At 40.0% G+C, this 27,898-nt stretch overlaps 1 protein-coding gene across 1 annotated transcript in view; it reads left to right on the top strand.

Annotated features, from left to right (window-relative positions):
* The window catches only part of AFF3 (ALF transcription elongation factor 3), a 478,488-nt gene that overhangs the window by 88,344 nt on the left and 362,246 nt on the right, over nucleotides 1–27,898 (top strand). The window contains exons 3-4 of the mRNA XM_087823693.1: nucleotides 2,108–2,228; nucleotides 3,196–4,017. Coding sequence (XP_087679819.1) covers nucleotides 2,108–2,228; nucleotides 3,196–4,017 — 943 coding nt within the window. The remainder of the gene's footprint in view (nucleotides 1–2,107; nucleotides 2,229–3,195; nucleotides 4,018–27,898) is intronic.

The raw sequence follows: 27,898 nt of genomic DNA, 5'->3' as shown, positions 1-27,898 counted from the left end.
GGTGATGCATGCCATGCAAGCTTTTTGTTTCGTATTACAAATGTTGGTATTGGTCCAAAAGTTAGCAAGTTCATAGTGAAACTGAAATTCTCCTCTTGGTTAAAGCCCATGTCATGTCCAGCCACTGCATGACTCACATGTCCTTAGAGAAATCTCCATTTGAAATCCATGGAATGTTCATGAAAGCTGGGGTTTCATATTGTGACTGTTCACAGGCAGGCAGGAGAGTTGTATTCTCTCCTTTGAACTGGAAGCCTGGTTCTGTGCCTAAGAGTGTCATTTCCATCTCGCGCCTCCCCTATGCCATTCACTGTCACCAGCCACCCCAGAGATTACTTAGTGGTGGCGATGTAGGAGCTGTGAGCCTCTCAGTTGGTTAGACTGTGGCTGCACTCGCTCTTTATATGAAGGTCACTGGTTGGACTCCCAAATCTAATAACTTTGGGTAATGTATTAAGAATGAATTAAAATGCTAATGGGCTACATGTTCTGTGTTTTTTGTTTTTTTTTTTTAAACATCCCCTATTCTTACATCTAAATGCAGTGCCCTAGGTGATCTCACAGTCTTGCCTGAGCATTTTTAGCATTGCCACGGAGACAGTGAATTTCAGATATCCTGTATTCTTGCCACATGGGCAGAGCTAGGAGGACAAGTGGTATTTATTTTATGATTATTTTATTTGTGCCCTCTACAGCTACATAACACAACTGTTGTCTCTTTTACTCAAGATAACAGTTCAACCAACAAAACAAAAAAACCTTACTATTTTCATAAGTTTCTTGGAACCCACAGGTCCTTTCATTATTAACAATCATTAACAGCATTTGATAGCTATACATTGGATTGTGGCACCGAAAGCCATTGCGAAGCCCTTTTTACAGACTGCCTTTGTGTTTAAACCTCACACCACCAGCATGAAACACCCCTGTTCTGTAATGAAGACACTGGGGTTCAGAGACAGTGTGTGGTGTTTTATGTCATTGCATATCTGGTTAGGGGAGAACCACAGTCAGCAGGTGGTTGTCCTGCTCCCAGTTTGGGCATCTGCCCACACTGGACCAAGTGGGAGCTCTAAGCAAAATGCTGGTAAGGTCACTGAAACGAAATGCTTCTGCTAAGAAATGAAGACAGTGCTCATTTTGAGGGACATACAGGTTCTTTACAGCTGGTAGTGTGAATTCTGTGTCTATACTAGGCCAGATTTCTTTAGTGAGCTGGAAAAAACAAGTGTGCTTCCTCCTTTCTCTAAACGGGTCACTTCCTTATTACTAGTTGAATTAGGCCCTTTATTTTCTCCCTAATAGGGGGAAGGAACACTATTTCTTCCTTAGTCCTCTCAGTTATCTGGTGTCTGGTCACTTCATAATTGCATTTTAGGAGAAGAGATATTAATTTTCTTCAACAAAAGGCTGAGTTCCTTGATGACACACCATAATTCAATTTCCGTTCTCTCCCTTCGTTGCCATATCCCCTCCTCCTGGCACATCTTTCATAGTTAGGAGGAGCGATAGTGTCAGATATACCAAAAGGAAGAATTGATTCAGCCCTAGTTTGACGACTTGACTGATTAACAGAGATCAGAAGAAGGTTTGTAACTGTGAAAGCCACTGCCGCATGGAGTTTTAACAGCTCTTTAGGGAGCTAGTTAATGAAAGAATCACTACAGAAACACAGCCGTGCAAAAAAAAAAAAAAAGAGAAAGAAAGGGAAGTACAGGAGCGCGCCCACAGAACGCTCAGAGACTATGTCATAGGAGGAAATGCGCTCATGATTCCTGTTTACACATTGCAATAATTACCTTCTGCCTCAAGATTACTTTCAGTCTTCTCCTGTCAGAGTTGCTTAGACATTTCCTCTTTCACGTAGCAGGCAGAGAGGTCTAGAGCTGGCTGGAACTTGTCCCCAGGACTTTTCTCCTTCCGAAGAGTGTAATTATCAGACACCCGAGCCCGCACTGCTTGATTAGACTAGCTTTAACCTGACCCGTGTTCCTGTCATCACCATTTGTCCATGCACCAGGCTTCTGCACTTGGGTGAATGTCAGATTGTGCTTTAGCCTGTAATTTTTGTGTGTGTAGTTATTTTCTTTTCTTTCTCCCAATGCAGTGTCTACGAACCAGATAGGAATGTGCTTCGGAGGAAAGAGCGAGAAAGGAGAAATCAGGAGACTCAGCAGGATGATGGCACATTTAATTCCAGTTATTCCCTCTTCAGTGAACCCTACAAGGTAGATGGCTTTCCATTGTTCGTCTTCACCCCTCGCTCATTGGTACCTCGAAGCAGTCTTGACCAGAGGAGTTAGCCAATCAAATTTCAGTTAGTTTTCTGCCTGTTCAGCCCAGGGAACACAACCCAGCCACTAAGAACGGGGTCTCTTCCCCCACAAATCTTGGTGTCAGTATTGAGATTTACTTGCTATAATTTTTATCAATAATATAGACTTCATTTCTGCATTGATTGTCAAAGTCAGTACCATTTGTTATGTTTTCTAAACTGTTAGGAAACAAACACTATTAAAAAAGGTTGGGTTACGTATCTGTCACACATGGATCATGCTGGTATCAGGGTTACCTGATAGGGTTAATAAGAAAGAAACTGTTAAATTGGTTTTCATTTATACCAGAGCCCAGAAATATAGCCGCTCACGTAAAATGGCAGTGTTCTCCTAGAATCTCAGGCCACATGGGACTGTGTGTAGTTTAGGCTCATAGCTTCTTGCATATTTAGCTCCATGTCCATTTCAACTTCATTCTAACTTCTCTTGCCTGCCACGCTGGGTTTCTGACAAGAATAATTGCATATTTCAAAATTAGAAAGAGAACAATTTGAGCCAAATCTGACTTTTTGAGAGAAGCTTCCATTGGGACCACAAAAAAAGAAAAAGTCCACTCCTGGAGAGCCTTAATTGGGACCACTTTGTGATGCTGCAGTAGTACAGCTTGACGTTCTCAGCTGCTACACAGTCCCAAGGACAGGTGCCTCTTTTGCGTAGCCAAGGCCCTGACCAGCTCTCTGGGTCTGCTGCGCTGCCGAGTGCTGACGGACATCTTCAGAGATGATGGTTTTGATTTCATCTCACAGCTCACGTTCTGCATGTGGCTGCCCCGGGCTCTGTGGTCGATAAAGGCACCTCCACCATTGTTTGCCATGTTTCCATTGTCTCTTAACAACAAGGTGTGTTTTTCTTTCTCCAGACTAACAAGGGGGATGAGCTCTCCAACCGGATCCAGAATACTTTAGGCAATTACGATGAAATGAAAGACTTCTTAACGGATAGATCAAATCAGAGTCATCTCGTTGGTGTTCCCAAACCTGGGGTTCCTCAGGCTGCTGTGAACAAGATGGATGAACATTTTGTTGCAGATTCAAGAGCCCAGCCCCAGCCCTCATCTGTCTGCAGCACTGCATCTTCCACGCCAGCAGCTGTCCCCGTGCAGCAGAGTAAGAGGGGCGCTATGGGCTGGCAGAAGGCTGGGCACCCGCCTCCCGATGGCCCACAGAGAGCAAGTAAGCGCGGACACAGGTTGATTGATTTGAACAGATCTGCTCCTCCAAAGAACCCTAATCAAAAACCTAACCACTGTGTGTCGAGCCCCCCGTCCTCACCTCCCTCTCCTTCTTCCAACTCAGCACAACAGGGCTCTCTCAGGACCTTGCTTGGAGATGGTGTTGGCAGACAGCAGCCACGGGCCAAACAGGTGTGCAGTGTAGAGGTGGGTCTTCACACCCAGGAAAGACCGCCTGCTATGGGTACCAAGCACGGCAGCAGTGGACACTGTGTCCAGAACTTTCCTCCATCCCTGGCTTCAAAACCCAGCCTGGTCCAGCAGAAACCGACCGCGTATGTGCGGCCGATGGACGGCCAAGATCAGGCTCCGGATGAGTCTCCGAAGCTTAAGTCGTCCACAGAAACCAGCGTGCACTGCACGTCCTATAGGGGAGTCCCGGCCTCCAAGCCAGAGTCCACCAGAACCAAGGCCAAGCTTTCCAAGTTCAGCATCCCCAAACAAGCAGAGGTGAGTCTTTTCTCATTACTACTAACACGCATCTGAGCAGTTCTGTGAGACCACCTGACAGCTGTGAATTCAATGCCCAGGTTTCTTTATTTCAGGATGTGACCGTCTGTACATGGGAGTGTTTGCAGCAATTGGAAAGGGAGGGTGTGCACATATGTAATGCTTTCTTACAGTCTCAAACTGAGTACAGCCAGAATTTTTTAAGTTCCTACAGGTGTAGTTGTATGTAGGTTCAGGAAGGAATGTCTGCTTTAATGTAGTTCAGGGGATATTTGTAAAAAAGCCAGTGTTCCGGAGATGCTAGATACTAAAAATGAAAGTACTTTAAAAGCTATAATTTTTGGTATGTAAAGAGGTTAATTTTTATGTAAAAGACTTCAGAAATTTAACATTTTGGTCACTTTAGAAATGTTTCAGGACAGATGTGACAAAGTAAACCTCAGAATGATTTTGAAAGTACTCATTAAATGATTCAGTGCTGATTATGGCGAATATTCAGATGTGTCAGAGGTTCCACCCATAGTATACTATTGAAGGTCCAGGTCCATTGGTGTTGATAAAGTAAGGACTCCTTGTGTCCTGTAAAAACAATATCGTAGGCTTTATGAAGAGAGCCAAACATTTTAGTTCAGATTCTCCTGGTTTGCATTGTGACTTGTTCAAATGCGAAGATTGCTTGTATGGAATGTTAGAATTAATTTTTATCTTTTTAAAAAAAATATATCTTTGTTGATTTCAGCGAGAGGAAAGGAGAGGGAGAGAGAGAGATAGAAACTTCAATGATGAGAGAGTCATTGATCGGCTGCCTCCTGCACGCCCCCGACTGGGGATCAAGCCCACAACTTGGGCATATGCTCTGACTGGGAATCGAACCCTGATCGCCTAGGATCCTAGGTCGATACTCAACTGCTGAGCCACGCCCGGCTGGGCTGGAATGTTAGAATTTAAAACAAGCGAAGCACGTAGTCACAGAGGTAGCAGAGAGGCCATGACTAGTAACTTGAACAGAAATCTGGATGGAAAAGGAAATTTTGTTTTAGAGAAGCATATCTTATGCTGTATTCCTAATTGATGGCAGTTGTCAAGAGCACATGAATAAGAAATATGACCGCACGTGTTTTTGTTTCGCTGTGATATGGTATGCTAACTGAAATAAAGGTGAGTTCTAGAACATTGTACTTAAGAACTATTCAAGTTTATTCTTTTCTTTTTGACGTAATCTTTTTTAAAGATGGAGTAACTGTGGCCAGAATAGTCTTTGTGTCTTAGTTTGATCTTATAACCAAATGAAGAAAATGATTTAATGTATCTTCTTGAATGCCTGACAACCCTGAGCTTAACCATTTTTGAGCTGTCATCTCAGAAAGCACCACTCAACAATTGGAAGGTCAATCAATATATTACTCTTAGAGAGAAGACATATTTTTTTTTTTACTTTGAGATATTTACACAGGTTCTAACGGGGAAGTTAGAAGACATGTATACTAGTAACCAGTAACAACTTTTGATAATTCATTTATGATGGATCCCAGAAAGTGTTCATTAGAAATTAATAGAAACAAAAATGTAACTTCTGCAAGCATTTATGTATTTAAAAGTTTGTAGGAAACACACATAGATACCACCTTACAAAATTGAATTCATCAAGCTCTTTGATTTTTGTTATTATTATCAAATGACCTGGATTGGTAACAAAAAGCATGGTTTATCCTTGCTCAGTGCTGACTGCAGTCATCAGGAATCCCTTTATAATTTTAATCCCAATTGATTCTTTGTTAAAATGATCTTTATGTACCAAAGAAACTTGAGATTTATTCTGTAATAATTTATTTATTTTGGAACCTCATGAGTTGACAAAGCTCTGGTTACAAGCCAGTTTTTGATCGCCAGTTCAGCCGTATGCAAATAATTATATAGTTTGCATTAGGTTTGGGTATGTCATTAATAACGTATGGAGCTCCTTGCAGGAGCTAGATTGGGAATGACACACTGGCTTGGTGTTCGGTAATCAGAGCAAGAGGGAAATGCCTGAGATGGACCGACAGAAATTAGAGCTTTTATACAGGAAGTGTTTCACTTCCCCTATGTGTAATGACGTTGAACCCGTCAGCCTACTTCTTCTGAACGTTCTATGCTGAACACTTCAAAGAGGCAATCGTGCCCTGACAGAGGTAAGAAGTGTTGTTCATAGGACAAAGTTACAATCAGTGGATTTTTTTCTGGTGGGATATACAGTCTTTATTTTAGCAGAAAGCTTTGCATATTATGGAATATATGGTAATTTGTATTTTCTAATATTGCTGTGTTTAATCAGTCCACTATCATAATAACAAAATGGCTCTTTCTAGTTAGTAGCAGGGTGGTATTTGTAAGTTACATTTCCCAACCTTCCAACTCAGGATTTTTTTGTTTGTTTTTACATTACCTTAAGAAATTAAGAGATACCCTTTGGTAGGTATATCATTCAGTATTTATAGGGCAATTCCATAAATCCACAATCTTACCATAGAAACCGAAGAATTTTATCAACCAATCAAATTTTACTTTTGAGGGATTATTTGTTGTGGTGGGTTTTTTTTAGATAATAAAACAATTTTAAAAATAAAATATCCTCTAAATAGTTGACTGATCTCTAGTGAAGCAGTGAATGTGTTTTTTAGGGAAATTGACAGAGAAAATGACCTGAAGGGAACTTGTATCTGGACTATACTTTTTCAGGATGTTAGCAATTGAGCAAGACTTAGGACAGTGTGAAGAATTTGGAGGCTAAAAGGAAGTGTTAGGTGAAAATGGCAAAGACAGGGAAGGTGCAGTTATGGTGTTGCGTAGGTACATTTCTCATGAGAAAATCAAGTCAATGACTAGGTATAATGTGATGTGAGAAATATTATAAAAAATCTAAGATGTGATCTCTGCCTCCAAGAAATTTAGATGCATTGAATAAGTTAGATGCTAGCAGTTAACTTTTACTTTGCAATTTCTGTCACTTAAAGTCCAAACTAAATTTAAAATCATCTGTCTTGCCCTAGGAAAATTCTCTCACCTTCATAATCCCTGTAGTAGAAAAATATTCTGTGTTCTTTTTAAAAATTGAGAATTGGTGACTCTCTTTTAAATCTTCATTCTTTCCTTATAATATCTGTACTCTATCTGCTGCTGTGCTGAGTTATTTCTTATAATTCTTTAGTCTTCAATAGTAGGTAATTAGTGCAGAAAAATTTAGTGCAATTTGATGTGGAAGTTAAAGACCTCAAGGGAATTTCTTAACTGATACACCTGCCTCCTGGCTGATTTTTCCCAGCTCAGTTTTGTGTTTAATGAAAAACATATTTTTGTTGTTGTAGTTGAGTCATTTACTTTTGACGCCAGCCCCTCATTAAGTGAGCCTTCCCTGCAGTGTCACTTGGAAGGGTGATCACTGTTAGGTGAGAGTCAGAAGACTGAACAATTGACTAAAACATTCATTCTAGAGTGTTCTAGGGCAGGGCACATTAAATCGCACATCCAATTGAAGTGAATTACTTTTTGTTTCACACACAAACACAAAATTAATGTTTTGCCCTTAACATGTAATTCAAGATTCAGATGATGGGGACTATTTACCTGGAGGGCAAGATACAGGTTTTGTGAGGCCTAAAGTTTACACCATTTTTTTGGGGGGGTCCTCTTTAGGAAAAACAGAATGAAAAATATCTTACACTTGAAATTTTTACAAAAACATGTATTAGCACATTGCTAGGGCCCCTCCTGGGCCTTAGAGAACCTCTGCTCAGGGGGCCCTGAAGCTGATGTGTCATTAGCTTCTTGGTGTATCTGTCTTTGGCTCATGGAATAATAATACATTACTATTAAAATGATAATTTTAGATTTGAAAAGAGTAATTTATATTAGCCTCACACTTCATAGAATTTAAAAATAGTATCTAATGCCAAGTGATACAGGCGAGGCAGAAATGAGACAATACAAAAGAACATGCATTGTATGAAAAAGTCTGATGTGCGTGCTATTGAGACAAAGTATGGGTCTCACAGGCTATGGCATTGTTTGGCAAGATTACAGTTTCAGCAGTGGTATTCCAAAAAATACACAGTTTAGTCTCTGTTAGCTATCATTTAATAAATAGCAGTGATTGGAAACTACTCTTGCAGAGGGCTCTGATGGCTGGAAATAGAATGCATTTGAAAAGGCAGGGAAGGCAGGAAACCAGGGGCTGCTGCCCTTAGCTTAGTTAATTATAAAGAAAGAAACACCTAAACTTGAATGTCAGCGAATCGACTGTGTATTAGGAGTTTTAGTCATGGCTGAGAATTCATCCACAAGACCAGAGTAACCATTTTTGGTTGATCAGAATTTTATTTGTGAAGATAAGTAATTAGTTTAAGATGTATTGATTAATCCTCGCATTTTCACAAGGGGCATTTAAAAATCACCATTTATACCACAAATAAGAGCAGAAAGATAAAGTACCATGATTCTACAAAATAGCTTCCTAGAAAAGCAATTAACTGATTTTTTTTTAAGTTCACAGAAGATAAATGGTGTAGGCTTCCTATTTCCTGTCACTCTTGGCTACCTTTGTATGAAAATGGATTTCTTCCACATTAAAGTCGGCACCAGCCTGTCGGACGAAAAAGGCATCTGCAGAGCAGTGTGTACATTACATATTCATGCCAGTCTGAAGTTCTTAATTACATTTGAGCTGTCTAATGTCTTCAAATCCAGCTGTGCTAGTTGAGTGCTCATTGATGAAGGGAGGGTGAGTGGCCAGCCTGGAGACTCGGTTTCCCTGTCTGTTGTGGACTCATCCTCCCCATCACCCACATCTCCGATCGCCTTCACCCACTGCAGGCAGAAGCCACGTCCCGTGGGACAGGGTAGCCTAGTGACAGTGGCGCTCTGCATGTCCCAGTGCCCGCTCTCCGTTCTCGTCTCCAGGATGCGGACAGCTTGTACCGCGTAGACTGAGGAGAGTGAAGACTTGAAACTTTGATCTCAGATGCTGGATGAAAGGACTTGTTTTCCGTATTGTTGAAGGTCATTCTGAAGGTCATTGTGAAGGCTGGCACTTGGAAACGTTTCCACATTTTTTTTTGGTACTCTTATATTTAGCTAGCGGGGCCCTAAAGGGTAAAACGCTTAACCGTATCAAAATGTGTCCTGGTGTGTGAAGGTCCTGGTGCCCTGTTCTGTCCCCTTTCTCTCGGGGCTCCTGTAGTTTTCTAGCCGTGTGGTTGGAGATGGCTCCCTTTGCCAGAGGCACTGAGGACAGAACCTGGACCCCAGGCACAGGCTGTTAGCCAGCCCCACTCCATTTTTACTGTGTATTTTCTGTTTTCGTAAAGCTTTCTCTCTCTGAAAGCATCTGGACAGATTATGGCTGTTTTCCCTTAAAATGCAATCTTATGTGTTGACTCTAACCCTGGGACTTGAGCCTGAGACCTCTGTGTTTGGAGCTGCTTGAAAAGATGACGTATGACTCAGCATCACCTCCACCCTGGAAAAGTGTCACTGGACAGCCCTGTGAGAAAAGCCTCTTCTTTCGTAGTTTATACTTCTGTGTTTGGAAACCATGTGCGAGCACAGAGGGATGACGGTAGCTCTGCAGACCAGCAAGGACTGGGTTCCGATCCCGACTCTGCCTACCACTTGTGAGCCATGTGGGTGGGAGCAAGTTGTTTAACTCTGCCAGGCCTTTTTTCTCGTGTGAAGGGGAGACATTGTAATATCTGCTTGGCAGAGTTATTGGAGGGAGGAGATGAGGCAAAGTATGTAACATGCTTATTAGCACACTAATAATACAGAAAGCATTTGGTAAATATCGGCTATGTAATTCTCGCTAGTAATACCTCTGAACAGCAACAGCAAACAAAATAGGAAAATGGGGATATTACTGGCAGTGGTTTTGTGCATGGATGTATGTGCATGTGTGTGTGCGCACGTGTGTGCTAGAGAGAGACAGATGTGGTCGGAAGAGAAAGGGAAGTGCAATTCTGAAAGTCCTTTTGTGTTTGCCAGCTATAACTGATATCTTTGAAGACAAAGACAGTCTTGGATTAACATAGCAAAGCCTGAGTGACCTAACTCTCCCTTTTTTAATGGTTGGCCCTCTGAGATTTTATGACAAGGCTGAGATAGAATCGTCTCTCTGTGTAGTTGGCTTTTCTAAGCTATTATCTATATGGAACATGTCACACTTAAGCTGTATCTCCAGTTAAATGAAATACAGAATCAACAAGATTTGGGCTGAGGAAAAATGTTAAAAATTTCAGATAGTAGGTATTTAGAATGACTCACTGAAATAGAGCTCTTTGAAGCCAGAGAATCCAATAGCACGTTTAATTGGGCTGAGCAGCGGAATCACTTACGTGATTAACCAGCATTAGCAGTACCTTTCTCGGAGGTGAAAGGGGACTCCTGCTGCTGCTCAGGGCCCGTCTCTCTGCATAAATGGGCTGGTTTTAGAGCAGAACGAGGAGTGCATTCGCTGCAGCCAGATTGTCTGAGTTTGACTCTCACTCCATTTGCTCCCCGGATGACCTGGCGTCTCATCGGCTGGGTCTATGATGAGGAATCATGGCTGCTCCTTTATCAGTTTGCTGCACTGCTGTAACAAAGTACCACAAATTGGTTGGCTTAGAACCATGGAAATTAATTGCCTCACAGTCTCTGGAGGCTAGAAGTCTGAAGTCAAGGTGTCAGCAGGGTTGGTTTCTTCTGAGGGCTGTGAGGGAGAGTCAGTTCTAGGCCTCTTTCTTTGGCCCATAGATGGCTGTTTTCTCCCTGTGTCTTCACGTTTTCTTCCCTCTGTTGTGTGTCTGTCCAGATTTCCGCTTTCTGTAAGGTCTTCAGTTATGTTGGATTAGGGCCCACCCTAACGACCTCATTTTAACTCGTCTACCTTTGTAAACACTTTATCTCCATGACACAATTCAGTGTAATAGTACCTATCGATAGCATTTTTATGACTACTTATTAAGTTAATTCTTTACAGTGTTTAGAATAGTGACTGGCACATAGTAAGCACTTAATGAAATCCGCAATAACAACAACTCATAATAACCAGTATAATCACTTACATTAGCTCTGTTTGCTTTACGTTTACCTTCTAATGGGCTCAACTCTAGACGGTGTGAGAGCTCAGAATCCAGAAATTGAGGTGAGGTGGATGAATTTCACTAAAATAGGAGTGCCTTAAAGGCAAGGATTTTGTTTTTGTTTTTACTGTGTAGCCTACTGAAGCATCCCTAACTACCTGGTGCATAGTTGGTGCTCAGCACATATTTGTCGAATTAGCTCATTAATTTTAGGATATGAGTGAAAGAAGTCACTCCCATCCAATCACTGACCTTGTCTCCTTGGGGCCTCAATAATTCCTGCCAAACCTTTATGGAAAGAGAGGAGCCAAACACTTCTGACCTGTAACTTATAGCTGCCATTACAGAGAGAAATAGGAACCATATTTACTGATGTATGTAAACTGAGCCCACGCGAAATAGCTGCATTTCTGTGCACCGCCCTCAGAAGCGCAAGCTAAAGCCGGCAGTGGCTCTGCCCCATTTCCCCAGTTCTCTTTTGTTCTGTTTTCACGAGCAGAAGCCCTGGCTCGGGGGCAGTGTTGAGTGCTGCGCCTGTGCTGCGCGTCTGTGTGGTGGCAGACACTGTGTCCTCTGGCCACGTGATGTGAGCTGCCGCAAAAGGAGGTAGTGGGAACACGGAGGTGAATGAGGTGGACGGGGACGCCCAGACCGTCATACGTCCTGCCACTTGAATTCTGTTTCGACGGACTTAAAATAGCCTCGAATACATGGGGTTCTTAGAGGCCCCCTGGATTCCAGCGAGCCCTGAGTCCCAGAATGTCCCTCGGGCCTTTTTCTCTGCATGTCATTGTGTGCTTCGTTGATCCTGTTTCGGTCATGATATCTGTTTCACTTACTCATGCTAATGTATTGCTTCATAATTTATGCAAACTTAACCCACATATTTATCCAGAGCTCTGTTTATTTGTTGTCTTGCAGACGTATCCTCCAGAAATATTGCTGATTTCATAGCACTGGGGTCCACAGAGCCCTGGGCATGACTTTAATGCACAGTAAATGGTTGACCCCTTGTCCCCGAGACAGAAGGGTGGACAGGGGGAAATAGATAAATGTTTGCATTCAGCTATTTTTGCAAGCCCTGAAAACATATAAAGACCACTTCTCCCTCCCCCCATTCTTTGATGCCTTGAAAGTCTCATGGAGGGCATCAGTGATGGGATGCTTGACCCTCTGTGGCATCCCCAGCAAATCTCATCCTGTCTCTGTTCACCCACAGCTAAGAGGGAACTCAGACCCTCCCGGGGAGCCTTCCGTCTTTGGATGGCTCTCACCCTTCCTCATGCCGACCTGCAAGTCATCCTCTCTATAACTTCTGCTTTTTAGCGTAGGTTTACTCACTGGGATTTCAAATTGTTGGCTGTTTCAGTTTTATGTTTTTATAATTAATTCCTATAGGTTAGGTCCCCACTCTGTCCCTCTGGACAGCGCCTCACACAGCCCTTTCCAGATGGAAATTACAGTACATTTGAGCATGAGTTTTCAGAGTAGCCTTCCTTGCTCCTTGCAGTCTATTGAAATCATTCCTTTAGACCATTTGATTTTTATCGTTTTATAATTTGCGATAAGTATTCTGGAAAAAGGAAAAAGCAGGTCAGACTAAAGGGGGCTGGGGATGCACATGGGGTTCGAAGGTAGGGAGCCAGTTGCAATATTGAAAAGGGAGGGTAGCCCTGGCCAGTTTGGCTCAGTGGTTGGAGTGTGGGCCCGATCCTTGGCCCCTGTCGGGGTGCATGCAGGAGGCAACCAATCGATTTGTCTCCCTCACATCGATGTTTCTCCCCCCCTTTTCTCTCCCTTCCACTCTCTCTAAGAATCAATGGAAAAATATCTTCAGGTGCGGATTAAAGAAAAAAGAAAAGGGAGGTTAGCATAATTCTCACTGAGAAAGTTAGATTCGAGCGAGAAGAAAGCGAGGCCAACATGAGGGGCTAGCCAGGAGGGGGCCAGGCGGTGCGGGGATTTCTGGAGCGGAGGCCGGGGTGGGACGCGCCTGCTCGCTGGGGCGGCAGCCAGGCGGGAGCTGGGGACAGCACAAGGAGGGACCGGGGACGAGCCGCACCGCGGAGTAAACTTCCACATAAATTTCATGTAAATTTCATGTAGGTAGGATATTTTCCAAAATGAGCAAAAAAGGTGTATAATCTTTTGTGAATTTGGATTATACCCTTTACCTGTTTTTCTGTTGAAGTGTTTATATTTTTCTTACCGAGTTATGAGTTCTTAAATATATTATAAGCAATTTTCCCAGTTTTTTGACTAATCTTTGTATGTAAGAGAGAAATTAAATTTTGCATCTCCTCTCTTTTGGTCTCTTCCTTTATAATTATGGTTAAAAAGGCTATTTTTGTATGCGTAGTAAAGAGTTAAGTCCAACGTATGAAACCATGAAAAACTAGATGAAAAGTTACCTACCTGGAATTTATTTTGATATAAGTTGTCTTTAATTGTTTTTTCAGTCAAATTTCAGTATAACTGATAAATTGGTCCTTTTTTTCTTTATAATTTCAGTAAGAAAGAAGAGCAATACTCCACCTTTGTGGAATTGTGGTATGGTTATTGGTAGGGATCCTTTAATACAATTCTCTGTGAAACTGGAGATTTTAAATCTTCCAGGTCTAGTGTGAGTTCTGCCACTTCTACAGTCTGCTCCAGCTGTTGGAGAGCTTCTTTCCTTCTGCATTCCTATTGTGCCGACGTTTGTTGTGTTACCATATATTACTGTTTAATTTTCTTTGTATCTGTCTAATCTCTCAAATATATTGTAAACACCTTGAGGACAGGGTTCCCTCTCCATTCAATGTTTGCACTGTCTTCTAGAGTAGGGTGCTATTAGATCAGTACTGAATTATTTTCTCCCTGAGGTCTGCACATTGAATTTCTGTGCCTGAAAAATAGAAAGATAAACCTACTTTAACTTCTTTGAGTGATATTAGGTAAATCAATGACAAAAATAAACGCTAGAATGAAGTGCAAGCATAGTATTTAATCTAAGCGAGCTGCTTCTCCATCTACTTCAAGAACGTCTTGCTATTTCCTAAGCATGGCGTTTTCTTTCATACTTTTCTCTCTTTGCTCATGCCCAGAGTTGTCTCCTTTCCTAGTTTGCCTGCCAGAGTCTTCCTTCAAGGCTGGTTCCTCTTACAATGCAAATAATAATACTTGGAAGTTAGAAAGTCACCACTAGAGTTGATAATTGTTAATATAGGGTGTCCCCAAAAGTGTATACAAATATATTTTTTGATAGCTCGATTGATGTTTGTTTCCTTTCAGATGTAACCTATTAGAATTAATTATTCAAAGTATGTATACATTTTTTTGGGACAGCCTGTGTATTGGCATACTTACTTTCCACCTTAATTCTTCTCTTTCTCTTTCTACTCATTGTTTTTCTATTAACAGGTTACATGCTCATTTAAATAATTTAAATAATAATGAAAAATGAAATTTAAAGATAACTTAAATCCCACCATCCAGGAAAAAAAAAAAGATCACAAATATAAGATGAACTTCATTCCAGATAACATTCTCTTTTTCCATCTCTTTCTCTCTCTTCATATTTCTTTGGTTTCATCAGATTTGGAGCCTCTCTTGAGCTTTGATATATATTCCTCTGAAATGCCCGTCTTGTTACTTTTTATAGATGGTTTGCTCTTTCTGCTTGAACATGAAGGAGTTATTCCTTTAAATTTCTGCGGGTTAACCAAAATACATCTCAGTGTTGAGCATTTCTTCAAACATGGAGTGCTCTTTCATCTTTCAGGATCAGTTCATTCTTCTAGTTCAGGGGATTTTTTATGTTGTGGTTGCACATGTGGTTTGCACATACTGTTTTTTTTTTTTAAATATGTCTTTACTGATTTCAGAGAGAGGAAGGGAGAGGGAGAGAGAGATAGAAACATCAGTGATGGGAGAGTCCTTGATCGGCTGCCTCCTGCACGCCCTCCACTGGGGACCGAGCCCGCAACCAGGGCATGTGCCCTGACCGGGAATCAACCGCGACCTCCTGGATCCTGAGTCGATGCTCAGCTGCTGAGCCACGCTGGCCAGGCTGCACATGCTATTTTTGATTTGCCTCTTAAAGGACGTATCCTTACGTTGAATGATCTTTTTCTTTCATATTGTTTAGTTCATTTCTAATTGCTTTGATCTCTTTTATTAATTATAAAATTAATTTAACATCCTAATTCAGGGTTTTGTTTTTCATGAAGAAGTTAAAAAACAGACTTTGCTTGCACTATTAAATTCTTCCTTTTAACAGGAACTTTCCAGTACTAAACACTCAGAAAAAGAAGCATCAATATTACTATTAATTAGAGCTTGAGCTGCTTCATGTGATGGGTTCCAGAAAGAGTGGCTTAAAAACAAGGCAGAAGTGTATTTGTCTTTCACTGAAATCCGAGGTGGTTTACTGCTTCTGTTCTGTGACATCCCGTCTTGGATCTGAGCTCCTTTTTTCCCCAGTTGCTATGCCACCTCTAGGAGTGTTCCGCTCATCCACATGATCCAAGATGGTCTGTGTTCCTTTCTAGCCCTCAGGAGGAGGGAAGGGTAGGGGAGGGTATATCTTGCCCTTTAAAGGTTCATAGTGGAAGGAGTACAAACCACTTTCTCTCTTATCCCACCGGCCAAAAGTTAGCTTCAAAAGCCTGCAGTATGTGTCCATCTGTGACAATGGGTCACCGTGTGTCCAGATAAATTTTTTTATTATCATGGAAGAAGACATGAGTAGATATTGTGGAAAAACAAGCAGCCATAGCAGCTAATACTTTATATCAGTGGTTGTGTGTTTAAGGGTGTACCTCTCATGATTTTTGTGAGCTCTTCAAATTGTCTTCTCCATACTTATTTCCCCAGTGCCTGAGTTCAACATATAGGAGGTGTCAGTAATTTTTTCTGTTGAATCTTTGTTTTGAATCAGAATGACACAGGGTGTGTAACTTTCTGAATTTCTGAAAGAATTGGGTGTATACATTCGTAAAGTGTTTTAGAACATCCTAGAAATTTTTGACAAAAGGAAAAAGTCTTCTTATTATATTAGTTTGATAATTGTTCCTGAAATCAATGATAGCTACAAAGTATGTGAATTTGATGGAAGTAGTACCGTATAGATAGCCATTACTATAGGCTCTTCTTACCGAGTATGAGAATGTCTTAGGATAGTAAGTGGATTCCTATCTAAATTCATGAGTTTTCTTACGACATTTGGGTTAAGCCTGAAATGGATTAATCTTTTTCTGATAAAGTTTCTTAAGCTATGATTTCTCTGGTGACCACATTTAATTAGATATTAAAAACTGCTTATCTTTATACCAACAGGTTTTGTGACTGCATTTTTTTCCTGAGCTGTATTTCACAGATTAAATTGCTAGCAGAAGTAAATAAATAAATTATTTAGCAAACCATAATATCCTTAGATTAGAAATTAAAAACATGCCTACTTTTTAAATGAAAAATAAATATTTAAGCTTAAATTTAAAGGACAGAGGTTGGTAAGATAGTATAAATATATATACATGCCAATGAAAATAAATTCATTTTGCTTTCCCAAATACTGTTTCCCCCCCCTAGAAATTGGCTATGCTTCTTTTTAGTGGAAAAATTCCATTTAATCTGCAAAGGCTGAAACATTTTGTGATAAGGTTCTGAAGGTTTTAATTAAAAACTTGAGTTTCCTTTTTTAAAAATACATTGCATTAAGTTTCTCCACCTCCAGTATAATGACATCTGACTCAGCTCCTCCCTCACCCCCAAGTGTTGGAATGCAGAGGAGAGAATTGCCCGCCTTGTAAATGTTGATCTGTAAGGATTAATTTAATTGGTTCTTTTAGCGAATGGAAACCACAGAGATTGATCTGGAAACCCCAGATGACCTTTTGTACAGACCAGAGGAAGAGAATTTCTGAGTTGCTGAAAGTGATGGTCCTACTGCTTATGGAGATGCTCAGTCGGGGGTGGGGGTGGGGGGGGTGTAGTTTGTCTGAGTTTCTGGTTCAAGTTTCTGTCATGCGTCACAGGTTGGTATCTTTGGGGCACTGGTGGTTAAGCAACATCCAAGCTGCTTGCAGTTGCTCTTATTTTTCCAACTGCTTTCTGAGTAGTTTCATTTTAATGGTTTAAACTCAGATTGACATAACAATGCATACCATGTTCTCACTGGAACTTGACATCTTGGAATCATCTTGGATTCTTCTTCTGTATCTAAACCGTATGTTGTTTCAAAAATCTCATATTTTTCCAAATCTTAGTGATACCTTCTTATTTAACTATTTTACTTTTACGCTAGCTTTTCCTGGCTTTTGAATGTTCCGCTAATCAACTTATTTTTAACCCTGAGAATCATTACCTGAGTAATCGCTCTAAATTTTCAGTTTCATTAATTTCTTTGCCAGCTAAAAATATTGGCAAATCCCCTATTCCATGCAGGATATAGAACAAACATTTTACGGACACAGATAAGTTGTTTAAAGCTAATTTAACAATTCCTTTTTAAAAAATTTTAATTATGAAAAAATACATAGCATAAGATTGACCACCTTGACCATTTTTAAGTGTACAGTTCAGTAGCGTTACGTATATTTACATTGTTATACAACAGTATTTCAAAATTCTTGAGGGTTTTATTTCCTCCTAACTGAATAGAATTGTAAATCCTGTTACATCTAACACAGATTTTTACGTATTTTATGCTAAAATATTTAAGAACGTCATACGGGTCAGTTGAAAGCATTATATGCAATTGAGTGGCAGCTACTGGAATCTTTCCGGAGCTCAGTAACAGGTGTGCTGCTGTCTGGTCTTCCCTGGTGTCTCTGGCACGAGCAAGGACCGTGCTTCCCTCAGGTTAGACACTTGGTACTATTTGTTGACTGGCTATGATGAGGATAAGACCATTGTTGATGTAGGATATTGCTTTTCCTGACTGTCCTTCCAAGATTTCAGGCTAATTGCATGATGTTCCAATGAAACACATTTCAACTACATCAAGGAAAAAATAGCTAATATTGTTAACACTCAGAGCAGTTAAAATAAAAAAGAGAACACATCAAAGTAGCAGAATGCTTTTCTAATATCTGTTAAAGATCTTATTCAAATGATTTACTTTATTTGCCTTCTCAAATGCCTTAGAAACAAGTAAAATGAAAGAGAGCATCATAGTTTGAACTAATTTTCAACCTAATTCCATCCAATTAAAAATAATATAGTTTTGATTAAAATTCACACATGGACTTCTCAGTTATCGTTTCTAACGTAAGCCCCTGATTCTTTCTTTCCTTTTTAGTTTTTAAATCATCAGTGGACTAGTTGTAAGCAAGACTAGCTCTAAGACTTTGGTCAATTCTTTTAATTGCTCTGGCCTTCAGGTCTATTTAATTAGACGCTGTTCAGTGCCAAACATATTTTGATTACTCAGTGTACCAATGACCAAAGTAAAAATATAATGTAGATCATTGTCAATTTCAGCACTACATTCTGTTCTGGGTAATGTAAAAGAGAACCTTTTGCAATAAATATTACAGTAAAACCCTAACATTACAATAAAAATTACAATAGAAACACCTTAAGATTATAATATAGAAATGTTGCATGTCCATATGGCTGATTAATTAATTAATTAATTATACACTGAGATGTTCGTATTCTGGATTCTGTGCTCTTTGCCCTACCCATTTTCCTGGGATTGCTTTATCCGCTTTGATGACTTCGCATATTATCTATCTAATTACAGTATGTATCTCTGGTCCTGACCTCCTTTGAAGCTGTAAAGCCATATCCTAACAGTTTTCTCAGTGTGCCCATATGGATGTTTTGGTAGATACCCCATGCTGAAAGTGAGCAGACTGATCCTACTGCTTTTCTGCAGAGCAGGCTTCTCCTCTGAAACTCTGTGGATTGGTTAAAGGAGGGCCTTGCACCGGGGCTCGAAGCTAGAACCTTGGCATTGTTCTCACTCGCTGTGCTCCCAGCATTGCGCCTCTACTCCACCATTGATTCCTTCCAGTCTTACCTGAGTGGGATCCCTCATCCACATGTTTCATCACCTCTTGGCTTCTTGCCATTAATCTCTCTCTCTCTCTTTTTTTAAATATCTTTATTGATTTCAGAGAGAGGGAAGGAGAGGGAGAGAGAGATAGAAACATCAATGATGAGAGTCATTGATCGGCTGCAGCCCGCAACACGGGCATGTGCCCTGATGGGGAATCGAACCCTGATCGCCTGGATCCTAGGTTGATGCTCAACCGCTGAGCCACACCCGGCTGGGCTTGCCATTAATCTCTTCCAAACTTAGTTCACCATCCACATCACTGCCACATATGCACAGCTAAAAAACTATTTTCTGAAAAGGAAAAACTAAATCTGATCATTTTACATTCTCGCTCCAGTAGCTTCCCTTTGTCCCCTGACTTTCCTAGGGAAGCTCGCAGTATTCCCCGTGCATATTTTGCAGAACATCAGTTTTGAGGATATCAGTAGGTCCGTAAAATGGTGTTCAAGTTAAACTGTGTGTGTGTGTGTTTTGCCATATTTCTCACTCCTGTTGATACCAAATGTATATTATGAGTCCCTGAAATGAGACTATAGGACCTAACGTTTTTCTAAACCAACTTGATCACAAAACATTTTTTGCAGAGCAACTCATGGAATTAGAAACATGAGAAACATACACTATAAAATGCTAACCTAGAAGATGACAAATCTAGATACTTAGACCCAGCATACAGAACACTTCAGAATCTTGCATACACATGCCTTTCTGGCTTTAACCTCATGGCACTGAACCAGGTACACTACACTTTACCACTCAGAACTGGGCTGCTGTCTCCCCAATGTGCTATGGACTTTCATGCCTCCATGCTTTTACAGTCAAGTCCTCCATACTAGAAATCCTCTGTATCCACTCACACATCGCATCAAGGCAGTTGTCACTAAACCTCCTCTATCATCTCGATGAAACCTCTGCTCCTCGTGGAATGAGCTGCTTTCTATGTTCCTTCATGACACTTCTTGTCTCCTCATTTATTATCCAGCTGCCCTTCCATTCATCCGTCCATCCATCCATCCATCCATCCATCCATCCATCCATCCATCCATCCATCCATCCATCCATCATATAGTTGCCACTAGGCCACACAGCTGTCTCCTTTACTAGTTTGTGAGCTCCACATCAGGCTGGTACCTTGTCTTTTTCATCTTCATGTCCTTGGCACTGAGTACAGTGCTGAACATGCAGGTGCTTCGCAAATTAATGCCAAATTAAATTTTAAAAGCTTTAAAAATAACATACCAATTCTTTTCACAAAGGACTCAGTAGTGTTTCATAAGCAAACATTATCTCAGGCTAGAGATTGAGGAAGTAATATACTTTATATCTTTCACCCTATCAGAATTCTAGCTGGACAGTAAGTTCTTAAATACCAGAGAATACATTTATAAAAGATACGGATAGTGCAAGAGTAAGCTTGTGGATGAAACCTTCATTTGGGGTAGCAGATGGTCAGTAGAAAAGTGTCCATACTCCAAATGAATAGGAATTTGACATCATATAATTTCATTAAAGATACAGATCTAGTTTCCTTAAATTCTAGCTACAAAGAGTTCTTTAAAACAAATAAATGCCCATTGTCTAGTATAAGCAAAAGTCTAAGTAATGCTTCTTATTCCAGATAACACTGAGAATAAATTAAAATTAATTGAGTCCTGTGCTGTCTGGGTCGGTCCCCAGCTTGATCTCAGAATGACATTAACAGAAGCATCTGTGGATGGATCTAAACTAACATGAACTTAACACACCAGCTCTGAACGTGCCTGTCTGTGAGTGGAATCAGTGCACGAGATAGTAAAACCGCATGTTAAGCTATTTCAGGTCACTTCAGCAAACACCAATTTGTGGAGTGTTTCGTTGTGGTAGGTACAAGTTCTCCAGGGCTTTCACTTATAAACGTGAACACCATGTAGATTAATGCAAAGACTATGAATAAAGTTTTCCCTATCCCTTTCTTTTAGGTTTAATGGTTTAACGTTAATTACTGTGTAGGATCAAGCTATCAGAAGAGAATCCAGCCTTTGCAACCGTGTTGAAATAGATGAACAGACATAAAGAGAGAGGTCAGAGAGACCCTCCTTTTAGGGTAAAGAAAGTCTCTTTATGCCTTTGACCCCGGTTCATGCCTTGATGGTCACTGTTTGAGGAGTGCAGCTGTGAAGCCACTTACAGCAAAGCGTGTGTGATTATGTTTGTAACGATCAGCCTTTTTGTTTCTCAAGCACTAACTGGGATGAAAGCACGTGGACACCACCACCCTTGTCATCATTACTAAGTTTACTTCTCCGGGGATTCTGATGGCTTGATACTTATTTACAGCATAATTTCAGCTTCTGAAATTGTGACTGCATGAAAGCTCCACCACTATTTAACCTACTAGTCAAACATTACTGAATTCCTATTGGATATTTTGGTAGTAGTAGTTTTGTTTTCAATCTCATTTTAATATTCAGACTCTTAGACACTAGTAGGTCAACTTGAGTAGGCATTACCTTGCAGATTTTATCTCTACATAACTTATTCACATCAGTGGATTTTCATAAGGGTTATTTTTCATTAGGTAAAACAGTATAATGTCATTTTAAAAATGCACTTAGAACCACATTTTACTAAAAATTACATGTTTAGAACTGCTTCTTTGCTTTATGGTTGTGATAATGAACTACACAATAAAAATTTATTTAACAACCTTTTTGGAGTATAATCAGTGCAATGTATTAGACAAGAGACTATCCTAGAACATTGTTCTAGTAATTTAAGCTTAAACATTAGGCCAGTTTAGTCAGTTTAAAAAGTGCTTATGTTAGACATTGAAAATCATGAGATTCCCTGCATGTCTTGCTTATCCTTTTAATTTCTAAATTTTAAACTTTTTGTGGAAACACAGTTTACATAGAGAAAAGCGGTCTTTGAAGAGTTATTTACAAAGTGAATACATCTGTGTAACTATCACCCAGATTAAGAAATGGATTATTGCTAGGCCCCGAGAAGCTCTCTGTACCCCCTCCCGGGGGCTACCCCACCTCCCCAGGAGTGACCACCAGCACAGTTACTCTCGCCTGGTTTGGACTTTGTGTTGTTGTTGGCTTCTTGCTCAGCGCTGGGTGTGTGAGATTCACCCATATTGAGTGAGTTGTAGATTGTACTCTCTCACTGAGGTGGAGTGGCATTCCATTAATTTGTCCTTAACTTACTCGTTTTTATTATAATTTTACCATTTCATTAATTTTATTTCTCTGATTTAACTGCACACCAATTTGCCTTTAAAAAGGTCAAATGCTATTCTTTTTACTGCATGTGCGTGCAATCTTTTAAAACATAGATAAATGAGGCAGCAATAAATTTAGCAAATTTTATGAGTAAAAGAAACTGGTAGCACATTTTCATTATTTAAAAAGAGGTCATGTCCATGGCAGTCCATTGCAATTCTGAATATGTAAAAAGAAAGCGAATCTGGTAGAAGGCCAAAATAAATTTAGTTGCAAGATGATGACAGAAATACAGTTGTACTTAAGGTTTGGACGTTGCCTTATACTTTATCATTGACTGGGTGACATTTTTAAGAGAATATTTTAGAGCAAAAAAAGGTAAATTTGGTTTGGTTACCCAGTACAAAATTTCCAGCATGTAAACGCCTCACATCTGTGTATTTGCTTTGCTGCAGACATAACCAGCAAGAGTGTAGTGATGAAATCTGTTCTTAATTATGAGAGCAGCTGTTGGAGTGGTAGCTATTTTCCCCCCCCTTCTGATGTGAGGTTGCCTGGTTTACTTATTTTTGCCGGCATTTTTCAGGGTTGCTAGTGCAAAAAAAGGGTCGCTTTGTGAGAGGTTGCAATTTGTTTTCTGTATGAGAGCCAGTGCAAATGGACTAAATCTGCACAGCAGGGTGGTTTTATCTGTTCTCCTCGCGCAATGCAAGCTGCCCTACCTCTGCTCAGCACCACAGACCTATAAAACCGTCCAACAAATGAGGAGGCTGTTAAGTGTTCTGGCAAGACTCTCAGGCAGCAAGCAGCTCATGTGAATTAACTAGGTCTTTCTGATGGGTGGCGGAGTTAGATGATACAGAACTGGAACAGAGGATAGTAGCACACTATTTTGTTTTTGGTGGTGTAGATTTATTAACGTACCTCTTTTCATTTCTGTTCAGTTATTTTTGCATCCATGTGCTATAGCATATTATGATCATATAGGTTACCTCCACAGAGCAAAAACACACGTAGATCCTCAGCCCAGGCTTTCACAGAAGGGGCCTATTTTAATTTCTCTAGATATTTCATAATATACTGAAATAAGGACTTTGGATGAAACTGATATGGAAGCTGAGTGAAGAGGATCTTTCATCATTTAAATTTTTGACTCAGGACTGAATTGAAAAACTTCATAGATTCCTAGATTTTTGTATCCAGAAATCAGCGAATTGTGTAGTTGGAAGTGATGGATACCCATATATCAATCTTAGATGCTTTGTGCATTTGTTCGCACTCCATATCATTTCAACTCTACCCACAATTGCCTTAACACTTGAAGCTTGGAATTTATTTATTTATTTATTTTAAAGAAGAATTTATTGATTTTTAGAAAAAGAGGAAGGGAGAAGAGAGAAACATCCATGTGAAGAGCATAACTTCGATCGGCCTCCACCTGCACGCCCCCTACTGGGGATGGAGCCTGCAGCCTGGGCATGTGCCCTGACCTGAATGGAACCAGCAACCTTTCGGTGCATGGGATGGCCCCCAGCCAACTGAGCCACACTGGCCAGTGCAAAGCTTGACATTTTAAATATTAAAGGGATCATAAAAATAAAAGACAAAACCAAAAGTGCATAAACAAAGTTATCTCTTAACCAACTGGGAGGAAGACACTTTTACAGTATTTTGTTTTATGTTACTTAAAAGGGGAAAGAGCTTTTCTTTCTCATGTTTGAAAAGCAGGGTGTTATAAGCTTTGTGAAGTGGATTTCTCCCAAAATTAGTGAAATTAAAACTGTTAGTTGTTCTGCTCTGCTGGTACTTTGTGGAGCCATGTAGCACTATTGCAAAACCTTTGTAGTGCTCTATCTCCGAGACCTTCTGAAAACTGCCTGCCTGGCCGCATCTTCCCTTTCTGATTTTAATTAAACGCAGCCCAACCAGAACAATTACATGAGTAATTCAGCCCTTTAAAGCCTGTTTTACACAACGAATTTGGGGAAAAGTGAGTTTTTCTCACTGGAATTGTCCAGGTAATTTTATGTTTGTGCTCTCTGGCCCTTCCGAAGTCAACAGATTTACAAGACACTGGTCCTAGGGCTCTTCAGCCTCTCGCCTCAGAAGGCAAACAGCCCCAGACCCTTGCAGGCCAAGTCTGCCTGGTTAGCAGAGGTTTTGTCAAGTATTTGATACTGTTTCAGGATATATTTATGAACAATATTAACAGAAGTCATAATGAAGACATTTAAAAATAATTCACAAGTGAGCCACAAAAAATGATTCATATCACCTTGGAATAAGGGAAAAAGAGACGATCATCCTTCATATGAATTATTGAGAAGCGTAAACTTTTCAAAGCGGAATGGGGGACATGGCCGCTTGGGTAGGCTTCCTTCAGCTCTGCCCTTTCTGCCGCTGCGTAGGTGGTGACTAAAGGAAAACTGAGTCAATCTCACACTTGTACCAGGCTCTTCTAACTAAGCAGAACTTAGATTTCATCTACTATATTTCTAATCTCTTAAGGTTGAGCTCTTATCAGCCCAGACACATGAGTAATTGTTTAAGGGGCTGAGACTTTTATCTTTATCAATGATTTGTGGGTTAGCCCATACATGCCTGCTCACAAACTTGAAGTATGGATTAGAACTTGTGCATTGTGACAAAGATTGTCTTATCCCTCAGGGAGAGTACCCGTATGTGGCAATAACTTGAGGAATTGTAGGTGAGTGAACTCATAAAGCCAGGAATGTTTTCAGTTTTGCCCACGGTTGAATCCTGCTCTGTCTTTAATTAGGAAGTGGGTTTTTTTCTGTCCTTTCTGATTCTCTATATTATTTCTGATCTTAGCTCTCTTCTTGATTGCTTGGTTTTCAGTTTCACTTTGAGTTAAATGTTCCATGTTTTACGTTTCCTGAAAATTTCTAGTAAATTTAATATCCTGGGTCCACAGCATGAAGGGAGTTGGACCATCAGACCCAGAGTTGTTAGGAACATGTCCAATAGTCAGATGCCAGAATGAGACCCAGAATTCAAGGAACTCGGTGAGTGGGGCTGCTCTAGCTAGTTGCAGTTTTCTGTTTTGTTTATGTTCCCCTGGTTTGGTCACCTTAGAACTGCACACTGAATTCTCAAGGATAGCTTGGTCCCAGACCGCCTCTGCTTGCTTGTGTGTGTCTCCTCTGGCTTGAGGAAGAGCCTTGTGTAATATCTTTGGGGCATTGCTGGGCTCTGACCTCATTAATACCAAAAAACAATGGAAATTACTGACTTTTTTTTTTTAATCTTCGGCTACTTGTCAGTCAAAGGCTCTCTTTTTCAAAAGGTTCTAGTGGTTTTATATTTTAGGTGGTTAACAGTCAGTGGACAAGTTCAGCACATAAAATACATTTGATTATTGTAAATGGAGCAATTTCCATTGAGAGCTTGAAGTTCATATGAGAAATGACACAGACATAAGTTCCTATTCATTTAAGTTTTAAAAACATGATCCCCGATTTAAAGGCAAAAGACAAACTTGGAAAAAATTTGCAGTATGTTAATATCTTTAACACAAAGAACTCTTTAAATATCAATTAAAAAAACACACCCAGTGCTCTGAAAGAAAAATGAATAAAGGTCCTGAGCAAACAGTTCACAAAAGAAGATACCCAGCTATCAGAAAAAGGAAAGGAAAAATGAACATGAAGATATGCAAATGAAAATATCAGTGTCATAACACGTAACCTATCAAATATTTTAACAACTTTGAAGATTGGAGAGCAGATAGCCTTGTAGTAGCCGTACAGAAGTTTAAATTGTTAACTTTCTGAAGAACGGTTTGGAGTATGGATGAAGAAATTTAAAATATTATCTACAGGAATGTGTATTATTTAACATATCAAGGAATTGGAAAAAAATCCCTTTGCCCTACATGACATTAAACTATGATTTTTTAAGAGGACCTAATGTCATGAAAAATTTTCCATGACACGTTACCTGAAAAATAAATATATAAAACAGCATGTAAAGGATGGTCTCAATTTTATAAACACACAGACTATTACAAGACATTGTTTTGATTGGTGGCATTATGGATTATTAAATTTATTTTTACTCTTTTCCAATTTGTACTTACAATAAATATAAATTACTTTTATAATCAGAACAACTCATGTAATTGAAAAATATTTCTATGACTTTAAGTCCTCTTAGATTGACTGTAAAAGAATGTTACGCCAACAAATATTTTGGTTAAATAAAATACAGTGACTGAAAGACATTTTTTTTATAGAATTGATCTGGGTAAGAGAAAATTGATACAGATAATAGCCACCCAGGGAGTATTAAACAAGAGGAAAATACCTGGCCCTGTGCTTGAAAAGGTCAACAAACCTGGCATTAATGGAATCAGGGAAAGAAAGCAATTGCCACAAATCAAATCCTTTCAGAGTGTGTGTCTGTCAATTATTCTTTTGAAATCTAAAAATTGCCACATATGGGGAAAGAGAAATCATTGCCTTTCTTTGTGCCCTTCTCACACAATTGTTTCTGAGGATGTGCCCTGTCTCTAATTGCCACCTCATGGACATTCCTGCCAGAGTGTCATTATATCTACAGTTAGAAGAGAGAAAACATCGACATTGTGTCTGTCTGGACTTAACTCGTGTCGTCTTTTCTGACCTAAGAGCCAAATAGGCCAGATAGCCCTCAAGGCTGCAGTGAGCCTGTGGAACAGCAGGGAAAGGCAAACAGCACAATATTTGTTTGCGTAAGTGGCGTTACTGCTATGAATGTGAAACTCAAAATCTTTTATTAACTTAAGTCAAGCAATAGACGAGGCTGAATAGTGGTCTATAACAATAATGGGGCTGTAAACCCAAGGCTATTGCCATGAGTTTTTACATTAAAAAACTTGGCCAGAAACTTATATTTAATTCAGGGTACATGATTATGGTAAGAAGTACAGTTGAAAACCTCAGATATTGAGCAGTAGAGACAGTAAGAGATTCCGAGCAGTGTTTGCTTTTCTACATTGCTGTGCTTTATGGAACTCAGGTTCTTCGTGACACTTAAGAGTTCACAGGGTGGATTTGCAGTGGGAAAGGAAATGTGTAATATACAGATAGTAGCAATAGGAAATGATTTTTTTTCTATAAAGAATAGAATAAAGAAAAAAGAAACCTTCAAAAAAAAAAGATTTTCTTCTGTGTGGACTCTGAACTGTCCCTTTTCATGGCTTATGGGAGACTCCGACCTGAACCTAAATATTCTCATGCAGCTTGAGACCACAGCTGCTCTGAGCTCGTGATCAGCCATCTTCATCGTTTTCTACAAAGGCTGAGGGTCACAGAAAACCTCTTACTAAAATGAGCTAGTTCTCAGGCCCTGACTTCTCCTTGGAGAGAATGCAGCCCAATTCGGTGTAAATGTGTGCCGAGCACCTGGTGTGAACGAGGCCCCGTGGGGTCGCTGGGTGATCTGAAGACTGACTCAGCGCCTGTCCTTGTCTTTGAAGAGACTAATGAGAAGACAAACATGTTTATTAATAAAATGGGCCTTTTAGATTCTGG

This window comes from Miniopterus natalensis, chromosome 13 (assembly GCF_054644295.1).
Source record: "Miniopterus natalensis isolate mMinNat1 chromosome 13, mMinNat1.hap1, whole genome shotgun sequence".
Lineage (NCBI taxonomy): Eukaryota > Metazoa > Chordata > Mammalia > Chiroptera > Miniopteridae > Miniopterus > Miniopterus natalensis.
Note: the sequence above shows the minus strand (reverse complement) of the source record. Positions and strands in the feature narration are given on the sequence as shown.